The following is a 10930-nucleotide window of genomic DNA, read 5'->3' on the forward strand; positions in this document are numbered from 1 at the left end:
GCCTGCCGGCCTGGCCCCGCCCGGCCCCTTCCCGCCGCGGCGGACCCCGGCTCCCTCGCTCCCCCGCCTCCAGCGCGCCGGTGCTGCGTCTCGGCTCCGTGCAGGCTGCATCCTAGAGGTTGCCCGCTCTGCGCGCCCTCCAGCCCGCTGGGTTTGTGCGCCCGCTTTGCCTTCCTCCTCCCTCCCAGGCTGTGACCAGTGTCTGGCCAGGAATGGGGACATTTATGAACCCAAATTGAGGAGCGTGTTTTGTCCCCTAGTCCGTGCTAGGCAACTAGTGGCCTACTTTGTGTGGGATGTCCAGTTGGCCTTGGTGACCTGGAGGGGAAGCTGGCATGGCCTCGGGCTCTCGCTTAACTAGTGACAATTGGGACTATATCCTCGCAGACTTTGAGGTGTCCCCCACCCCAGCCCTGACCAGGACCCCTCCTCCAATTCTCCGGCACTGGGTCGGTTGCTCCTTTGTTCACTCGGAGCAACGGAGAGCCTCTGGCGAATCGTTGTAAACACTCGAGGGGGTCAAAGTTGCCAAAGGCGCAGCCCTGCTCCTGAGAGGATCGGAGCAGCTGCTTGTGTTTGGAGGTTTGGGTCCCTCTCAGCAGAATCATTTCTAATTTGCCAAGAAGGTTTGATGAAGCAGACTTGGAGCTGGTGACATTAAGTTAACAGGCTGCGTAAACACCGGTGACTTAAACACAGCTTAAGGCTGTGAGGCCCAGAGGGCCTCCAACCGCTGAGCCATCGCCCCTCTAAGCTGTGCACCCTAGTGAGCGGCCGGCGCCGCCTCCCTTGGGCAGAGGCTGTTTACTGAAAGGCCTCGGGCGCTCCCTCCGTCCAGTTAGGGCACATAGTTAGGGCTACGGACTGGGGTCTCTGTGAAGCCCAGTACTGTATATCCATAAAGGCCGGGGCGGCGTGACAATGCTTCCAAACGCTTTAAGGGCTTTGGGGATACCCTGGATAGGCCAGGTCACTCGCAGGGAAATGGCACCAGTGGCCTAATGAGTGATCACACTTTTATGCCCTTTTGCTTGCAGATCAACAAAAAACCACAGTGATTGAAAACGGAGAAATCAGGTTCAATGGAAAAGGGAAAAAGATTCGGAAGCCCCGGACCATTTATTCCAGCCTACAGCTACAGGCTTTAAACCATCGCTTCCAGCAGACACAGTACCTGGCCCTACCCGAGAGAGCTGAACTGGCAGCTTCCTTAGGACTGACTCAAACACAGGTAATTCTGGGAAGTGCGAGTATCCCCGAGATGCTGATCCTGCTGGCAGTCTGGGCAGGGAATGCACCAGGAGGAATTCTTGGCCTAGTCAATCAAGAATGGAAGGAGCTTAGTGACAAATGCCTTTGCTCCTGTTATGCACTTTCCTGGGACAATGCAGTTTGGAATAAATAACCTGCTATTAAATACTGGATTGGATTTGCACATCCTTCCAACTCTCGGAAAACTCACCTAGCCTACTCTTCTTTGGTGACCAAACTCAATCAAGTCCAGTTCCAGAACAGGCTGACATGAAAGGGAACAAAGAATATAGAGACAGGATGCAGGTCAGGATACAGAATAAAGCCCATGCTTTTTAAGGAATTTTGTATGAGCCCTGTAAATGAATAAGGATCTAAAGTAATTGCCATAAAAAGGAAAATTATGAAGTGAAAGTTGGGGAGAAGAGGCCTAGGCTCCAGTGGGGTATTGCAAAGGCACTATGATGCAAATGGTTCATCCTAGAATGGCTGGAATTGACCTTTCTAAGAACTAAATCCAGTGGTTAAATTGCCATGGCTTATGGGGCCAGAGGAGGCTGAGGTACTTTCCTGCATTACAGGACTCTGGGACAATGGCAGAGTTGGAAGTGAGATAGAAATGCTTCCAAAAACGTACCAGGTGAAACTATAGTAAATTTAATTGCTGAAGTTCTTTCCTTCTACTGAATTTGAAAGACATGAGCAGGCATTTCAGACTTCACCGGAAGGGGTTTTCTCAGGCATACTGAGACCCTGGTAATAAAGCCAGGCTGCAATCACCTGCATTTTGTCCTTGGTGAGCCTAGCTGCCTGGGATGGCTGGCAGTCCCACTCTTCAGTGAGGGCACTTCAGATTTTAGGAGACTGAGGGGGGGGGGTTGATTCTGTAGTGCTCTCAGATAAGATGTTCCTTGAGCTCTTCTTTTCAAGTTAGCCCACATTGTCTTGTCACTTTGCCCCTAAAATAGAGTTTGATAGGAAAGAATTTCTGCTACCCAGTGACTTGTATTCCACTTGGAAAAGTGGCTAAGGATTGTTAAAGGTAAATGAAGCTGCACCATATAGTGAGTGGCCTTCTTCAGATAAAGCAGATATGCTCCCATCCCAGGTGTCTCATTCCTGTTTAATCTGCAGCAGGTCTTAAACTATCTTGACTGCTGTTTGCTGACCACAGTTTGACTAAACAATGTGTAAAGTTGAAAATGAGTGCATTTTTAGTGCTTGCAGGGTTGTGTGGATATATTTATTTGGCTGGGGGAAAAAGCTCCTTGCATAGCCGGTGACATATATACTCAAGGCGTTTGGTTGTAAATATTTATTTATAGGCATTTGTTTACTGTTTCTGCATTGAATGAGCCAACTTTTGGAGTTTTAAAGTATAAAAACACAGATAACCAAAGAGGTGCGTTCAGTTGTATGGGTTCGATCATAAAAGAGACTATTTAAAATCCCCTTTAGACTTTGAGCCTCATTCAGTTATTAGGGCCATTATTCTAAAATGTTCCCATTATATTTTATTCTTATTTACACTGTCATGTTAAGCCCTGGCTAGCACCCAATTAAAAAATCACAATGACTGTGGGTATCCAGACCAGATACCTAGCGGATGGGAGGAGGGCGGCGGACTAGAGAGAGGTGGAGGGAGGCGGAGACTTGAGGACTTGTTTGCAGTGTTTTTGTTTTTTCAAAAATACTGCTTCCCAAATCGTGAGTGACGCTAGAGGCACTGATTCGATGTTTTCTGGGGGCCTAACAATAACTGAACTTCCTTACAGGTGAAGATATGGTTTCAGAACAAACGCTCTAAGTTTAAGAAACTGCTGAAGCAGGGCAGTAACCCGCACGAGAGTGACCCCCTGCCGGGCTCGGCCGCCCTGTCGCCGCGCTCGCCCGCGCTGCCTCCGGTGTGGGACGTTTCTGCCTCGGCCAAGGGCGTCAGTATGCCGCCCAATAGCTACATGCCCGGCTATTCGCACTGGTACTCCTCTCCACACCAGGACACGATGCAGAGACCACAGATGATGTGATTTGCCGGAGGGACATCACTACCACAGGGAAACTTCCAGACCAGGCAAGGAGGATCTGGGACCTGCTTGCATCTGCCAAACCGAGCCGAAGGAGCAGGCTCGGAGAACTCAACTCGTATGTGTGGCGAGGGGCAAGTTGGGCGCTTGCTCTTTCTCTCTTTCTCACTTTCTCTCCTTGCCCTTTCTTCCATCTCTCTCCCTTCCTTCCTTCCTTGCCCCACTTTTCTTTCTTTTCCCCCCCTAATCTTGTCTACCTTTCTCCCTGGAGCAACCTCAGATACTGATCTTGCATCTTAGAGGGAGAAAAAGAGAGAGAGAGAAAGACTGGTTTCAATGCCAGTCTTCCAGAACAACCCCCCCTCCCCACTGTAAGGATATTTTCTCTGTCCCCTGGGGAGCCCAGGCTTTGAGCTTCCTCTTCTCTTTGGGAGTATCCATCAAAACAACATTTTTTACAGACTTCCCCCCTCCTCACCAGAAGAATCTGCGCAAACATGGCAGCGTTTTTACTTGTTTAATGAGCTTAAGACATTACATGATGGGAAAAGAAAAAGAAAAAAAAAGAAGCATTTTGGACTCCTGTGTTTTTATTTACCAATCTCAGACTGACCAAAAAAAAGAAAAAGAAAAGGGGAAAAGCCTCATACAGCCTTTGTCAAAAGAGAAAGAGGGGAAAGGCTGTAAGATTAGAATGTTGCCACAAAAGGAATGCTGCATGTTTTATCAAAGTGGAATGGGCAGAAATGATGAAAAACCACTCTTCCCCCCCACCCTAACCTCAACCCCTCAACTGGAATCAGGAGAGACAGAGAGAGGAGCGAACCAAAATCACCCTTCTATTGCTTTCACACCTTTACTAGGTGAATAGGTGGCATTCACTAAGCTAATAGGGACGTTTATATTGAGAAACATTTCTGTATATATTGTTGAATTTTAGTTGTACATATACTTTGTATGTTTTTGTCTTCTTTCATATATGGAGTAAAAGCCACAAAATACTGGGAGTGTCCTGTATGTTCTTCTCTCTGTGTGTCTCTTTCTCTCCCTCCCTCTTTTCTCCCTCCCTCCAATTGTATTTTCTATCATTCTTAAAACAAGTCCTATTTCCTAATATGGGAAGCCCTATATAGAAACATCAAGTGCTTGCAAAGATGTCACTTTGCACCACTAGCCTTTGTCTTGACTTCTCTAACATTTGCCATGGGTATTCTCTCAGTTCATTTTACCTTCTAAGCTTCTTTGGTCATTTCTACAGATTTGTCCCTATTTTTTAAACATCAAAGCACCCAATCCCCTGGTTAATCTCTAGACATCTAGTGGTTTCCAGTGCTGAAACAGAGTATTCCCCTTTTCCTTTTTCCAGCCAAAAGAATACATCTGTATCTGTCTTTGTTTGGAATCATTTTTTTAACATAAAAGGGGAAGGATAAAAAAAAACACATAAAGTAAATGAGCAATTATGACTACTTAATGTTTAAAACCTTTTGCAAGCTAAGTAAATAGGTAAATACACTATCCTGGATGCAATACATCCTTCCGACCTTGAGGAAAGCCCAGAAATAATGAAAATGAAAAGTCCTTTCGTCATACAAGCAGGAAGCCCCATACTGCGAGAATTAATGGCTACAGACCTGGGCATCCTTCAAATTATGAACCTTGAAACCACTGAGCCATTTATCAGAAGTCAATAGAGATACTCAGAGTGCTCCATATAATGACAGCGACATACAGTCGTGCAAAAGGACAGTCACTATAATTAGACACAAAGCAAAGACTACTTACCAATATACCCGTTCCTTTTTTTGTTGAGCAACTTCCACGCTCAGTCAGTCTTCAGAATGGTTTAAAACCGATCAGTCTTGTCATTTTCTAGCATTCGCATTGTTACATTAGGAAAAATGTTTTCTTTTCTTTTTTCCCCCTTCCTACTGTGAAACTTTGGGTTCGTAGCTCCCCAGGATCAATTCTGAACAAAGCCTCCAGCTGCAGTGCCATCCAATTTGAAGCAGACATTGGGGACAATTTAAGGTTTTTATCCACAAGAAGGTTTTTTTCCATTCTCTTAAATGCAGCCATAATTAGAGTAATTTTTCATGTAGCCCGCTGATTACAGCGTTTTTACCGTCAAAGATAATTACCTGTAATTTTCTTCCACTTTTAATACTAAAAAGCCATCTTTATTTAGATTCAGGAACAGGAAAGGCGAAACAAAAGAGGGAAATTATTCTGTTATTCATACACAAATTGCAGAGACGTAGGACCTAAAATTGAAAATTAACCAAAATTATAATGCTGAAAAGAATGGAAGAGGCTGCAGAAGTACAGCTGGTAGTGGGGCTTTGCTGAATTATTCAAATTATGTTAGAGAAAAAGCTACCATACATCGAAACCAACACTAATTTTTCTCTTAAAAAAATGCACTAGATACATGCCAAACCACTGTGAGTGCATGGAATTCTGAAGCCCAAGCAAATGCATATTAACATTGGAGGTTGTTGTCATGATGTGCGTGTATGATGAAGCTCTCTGTATCTTAGCATGAATTTAATTAAACAAATTCTGCCAGGAGGTCCTCCCAGAACTCCCCTTAGAACTAAGTTACCTTTGGTTCCTCTGACTCTCAAGGGTTAATATTTTAACTCCTTAGAATGTATTGACCCTATAGTAAACCAGGTCCCCAGGGAGGGAACAGGAGGAGGGGCTTGGGCAAAAGACAGCGTCCAGTCATAAGGTCTACTACACTTCTCCAACTTAGAAATTCCCAGGAGGTTACAGAGTTCGAGTTTTAGAGCCGGTTTTTGACCACATTTCTCATGTTAAAAAAAAAAAAAAAGCCTCAGAGGCGGGGCTGCGGTGGGGTTGGGTGTGGAAAGGATGATACCTCCTCTGGATTCAATAAGCATCTCATTATCTTTTGACACACTTAGTCCAAAGGTTCCGGCCACCACAGAAAGGCCTTTCTGACTTGGGGTGGGGGAATCATAGAGTCACAGTCTCCTTCACTTAACATCGCTAGTTGCCTGCATCATCTACAGGGTCAGGAAACAGCGTCATCTATAGATAGAACAGCACGACTTCTGGAACGAGTCTTCCTTGATAAAGCTCAATCAGACTGGTTTGTAACCTTGACTCACGGTTGGGTTCAGCATCTTCAACCTCCTATACCCTTCAACCCCTGCGACCTATTCTATTTACTCTCCCACCCCTACCCCAACCCCTGCAAGCCTGCATTATCTGCACCCACCTCCCACTTCAATCATCCTTCCCTGTCCCCAGGATACACCAGCTTGAGGCAAAGGCCCTGCAAAACAGCCTTGAAGATTTTCAGAGGTCAGTCATCCTGAAAACTTTCCTCCAAGTGGAAGATGTATGTTTCAGAGGCTACACAATGCAAGGATTCAGACTACACCTGCCTTTGAAAATCCCTGCATACCTGTGATACCCAAGGAGTCCTGTCGCCAGAGCTGTTCTCTTGATGCCCCAAACATAAAATAATCCGACGTGACGAGACCTCAATGCATTTTCCTAAAGCTTCCTTCTATTACCAGTTTCCAATGTATTTTAACTTGGACTTTGCCGCAGGCTTCCTCCACATTCTGCAGAAGCCTGGTCCCTTGCTCACTCTTCAGTCACAAGCGGCACTGAACACATCAACACAGAAAGCAAGAAAGACACACCGAATTTTTAGGGATCCCGTTGTTGCTGTGTCCCCTTTACTTACTAAAGCACAATCCTTTTACAGAGGAATATAAGGTCAGACTTGAAACAATTTATAAAACAAAGTTGTAGTCCTTGACAAATTACAACAGTAACACATATAGCTTAGAAAGTATGAGAAGAGAAAGGTGAACTGTTTCTTGAAGTATGCAAGAAATAAAAACTTACCCTCAGTGAATATCTCTTAGGCAATGTTCAGAGTCTAGAAATCTATACTGAACAGAAGCGGAGGAGAATATTTTTCTGAGTCTCAGGGCAGAAGCTCTTTCTCTATATTCTTGGTTGAGTGAGCACATCCAGGTGTGAAATTGTTTGCACACCCCAGCACCTCTTATATTGCCAGCAAAATTAGCTGTTATTACTGTCACTGTTTAGTGATGGTTAGCGTGATACAAAAAAAAAAAAGAAGAAGAAGAAGAAGAAAAAAAAACTGCTGTAATCAAGACCTGGCGCATCTTTGCAAATTACAGATAATTGTAAACGTCCAGATTATGATAATAGCATCCTAATCCAGCCTGCAATATAATTATTACAGTGTTACATCTGAAACTGTCCAGTAGGGCTAATTCAGCCATTATTTAGACCCTATTTTTGCACTGTAAATGGGTTGCTGAGTTGAAAATGTACGATTGTAATTTCACGGGGCACTCAATGAGTAATGGTATAGGAAGAGAAAAATACAAAAGTGAAATGTGAACAGTAGCGATCAAATCAAACCCTGAAGGACAAAAGACTGTTTGATTCATATGGAAAAAGAAGAGCGGGAATTAAGAAAATGGCAAATCAGTGGTCTGAAGCATTACGTGTCCAAATCTTCAATACGTGCAGACTGATGTGTTTGCACCGGCTGCTTCGTCTGCTGCTACAGCTAGTCTAAAATAATTTCTTTTTTTTTCTAAGCTCCTGTCTTTTTTAACTCTCTTTCTCAAAGCATTTCTCTGCATTTTTTTTAAAGTGCACTCCCACATCAGTGAAAACAACGTTTGTCAATTTTACCAATTCTCAGAGCACCTGTTTATGAACGTATTCTTAAATAAATTTGCCATCAGAGGAGACTGTCTTGGATCCTTGAAAGAAACTCCTCTGTTCTCTCTCATGGTGAACAAGTCTTAGACAGTCCTAAAGGATATTAGCTGAATATACATTAATTGCTGCTAATTAAATAAAGCCAGCTGAGAAGCTGCCTCCTGCACTAGTTTCAATCCCATCATTAACTTTTATTAATCACTCTTTCCCCAATATAAACCAGGCCAGTTGCTTCTTTTGCTACAAGTCACAAGTGGGCTTCTTTCTGGGTTCCACAAAGTCCAATTTTATGTATTTTTTTTTAATGATGACTTGCTTGTAAGAGTAAGGTCAGTGGACTTCAAATAAGGGGAGGAGGATCAAGAAAGAGGGGTTTGGAAAGTTAGAATAAGAGAGGCTGTTAGGTGATGCTGGTCTCTATGGTTCAAGTTGTCGTCTCAAGGAGGATGAATCCTGCACAGATTCCTGAGGACGACTTCTCTAACAGGAGTACCCCAAAGTCTTCTCTCTCCTAGAGTTATTTCCTCACCAAGACCACAGAGAATCACTGGGCATGTTATCCAAACTCCTAACACCTTGTGTGATGACTCCCCTTCCTCCCACACTTCACCTCAGCCAGGACCTCCTGAGCGGGTGGCAAACAAGCTTCCTAACTCCTTTGAATTTAAGGGCAATGATGAAATGCCCCCCCTTTAGTGACCTCTGTTCACAGATGAAAGTTGAATTCATCTCCTATCTCTTCTCCATCCTCCTTCCTCCCCCCACCCCGCTTTGCAAATAGCAATGGCAAGAAATAGTCCTTAGATAACAATAAGCTTCTAGAGGCAGATTTCTGTCTTCTTGCCTTTTCAGGGAGAGGGGAGAGAGAGGCTTTAAAATAAGTCATAGCTTGCAAACTGTTTACCGCCCTTCACCCCATCCATTCCTTAAAAATAAAAAGAAAAGAAAAAAAAGAAGCGAACGACCACAGTAGACTACACATGATGTATTCAACAGAGAACCATTACCAAAGCTGGGAGAGGGAGAGAAGGCAAAGATGTTATGAAGTCAGTTTTTCCCCCCCTCTTCCTGTGGTGAAAGGTCATAATGTGCAGTATTTCACGGTTTTATATAAATCTTGGTTTAGGATGTGGAACAGACTCAATAATACATGAGCTTTTGGCAAAAAGACTTCTTCTGATCCCCATAAATCAGAAGTAAATAAGAGTCTCCGGCGAACAAAAGAGCAGAACCATTTAATTGTTGCAAAGAAGGGCTCCCATCTCCTTGAAAGAGAAAGGGCATGTAAATTCCCCCAGCTCCTAACTTCACGGCTCGAGTTCGACCTATAAAACAGGTTATTACATTACACTCTGGCAGCCCTGGATGATTGAAGAGGAAGTTCCCCACCTACCCCCAGGAGAAGATACAGTATATGCTTTCTGCCTTGCACTACTAAAAGACCTAAAGCCTGTCAGAAGCCGAAGAAAACGCGGGGGTGGGGGGCGGAGGGGATGGGAAGGTGCAGGACCCGGCTGCGTAGAAAAATATTTAACCAGACCCACATGTGCCACCGTTATTTGTGCCGTTTTCGAGGCCCGAAGTTGACTGGGACTGGGCCAGGGTTGCTAAATCACCAAGGACAGTGTTCAAGGATCTGGCGGGAGGAGGCGGGCAACGTGGGGACCCGCTGTAGCGGGAAGCAGTGCCCCCTCCCCAAACTCCGGAGCGTCGGAGCCTCACCTAGTCGCTGCAGGAGGGAATGCTTGGGGAGGGAGGGAAGGAGAGAGAGCGGCCGCAGGAGGATCCATTAGCGTTCTTTCCAGGGGTGCCGGAGGGCGTCTGCCCGAGGGCGTGCCTCCAGCGAGGGCCGGAGCGCGCGAGGGAAGGCGAGGGTGTTGGCGCGACCCGGGTGGCCAGTGGGAACAGCGCGATTCAAGGGGCTGTGGATGCGGCGGGGAAGGGGCACAGCCAGGTAGCCTAATGATCATTCTCTGCGAACGAAAGGGGAGGTAGGTGTTGTAGCAGCAGGCATCCAGGGTGCCTTGGGCTAGGGGGCTCCCGGGACCTAGCAGTGTCAAGGCCAGAGTGAGCTGCCCGGCGCCCTGGAAGGAGGCGAGCGCGGCCTAGCCTTGGCACGCTGGGGCGACTCCGGGGTCTATGCGGCCAGGACGCCGCGAGCTGTGGGGCGTCCGGTGGGATCAAAGGAGCCAGAGGAGAGATGAGGCCAGCCGGCGCGTCTGGGATTGTGGGATAAGGGGCGGGAGGGAGAGGATTGGCATGGGCGGGGAGATCCTGGCCTGGCCTGTATCACCGGGAGGGGGGTGCGCGTGTGTCTATTCGCGGGTCAACTCATTCCTGCCGAGGCCGAGCCCTGGGTGGATCCGAGTGTGGGTGGACAGGCTCCCAGGTGGGTGCCCCGAAGGGAGGGAGAGAATGAGAGAGATCAAGGGCAGCGAGGCCTGCGGTTCCTCCGTGTGTGTCTCAGGCCCTGTGGCTCAGCACTGGAGCCGCCTGGCACCCACAGGAATGCGGCTTCTCTCGGCTCTCCAGGCCGCCCCCTGTTCCACAAGGAGGTAGCAGCCAGGAAAAAGGGGGGAACAAGGGCAGAAATCTGCCTAGCCCAACCCGAGCCTCGAACAAAGGCCAATTTATCTGATTTCTAACAGGAGGGCCCTGGAAGGAGAGCAGGGCACCGAGGAAGGACCCTGGTCCTGTCTGCGCGCCTTGGGGCAGGAGGATGCGGGAAGCTGAAGGGAGCTGGGGGTGTCGAGGGGGGTGAAGAAGCCCATGGAAAAGAAAATGAAGTCCTAGGATAGACTTGGGAACACCAGCTTGAGAGCTAGGGTTCGAGATCGGGAGCGTATGGTAGGCCCTTGCCCGGAATAAGCTGGCGGGGGGGGGGGGCGGGTAGGACACATTTGTGTTAG

General features: G+C 46.8%; 1 protein-coding gene across 1 annotated transcript in view; it reads left to right on the plus strand.

Moving 5' to 3' along the window:
• Nucleotides 1-3278, plus strand: part of DLX6 (distal-less homeobox 6) — a 3910-nt gene extending 632 nt beyond the window's left edge. Inside the window, exons 2-4 of the mRNA XM_006880373.1 lie at nucleotides 905-969; nucleotides 1038-1231; nucleotides 3027-3278. Of these exons, the coding sequence (XP_006880435.1) occupies nucleotides 905-969; nucleotides 1038-1231; nucleotides 3027-3278 (511 nt within the window). The remainder of the gene's footprint in view (nucleotides 1-904; nucleotides 970-1037; nucleotides 1232-3026) is intronic.
• Nucleotides 3279-10930: the final 7652 nt, after the last annotated feature.

The sequence above is a fragment of the Elephantulus edwardii genome, unplaced genomic scaffold (genome assembly GCF_000299155.1).
Source record: "Elephantulus edwardii isolate Elephantulus edwardi_28Jun2011 unplaced genomic scaffold, EleEdw1.0 scaffold00007, whole genome shotgun sequence".
NCBI lineage: Eukaryota > Metazoa > Chordata > Mammalia > Macroscelidea > Macroscelididae > Elephantulus > Elephantulus edwardii.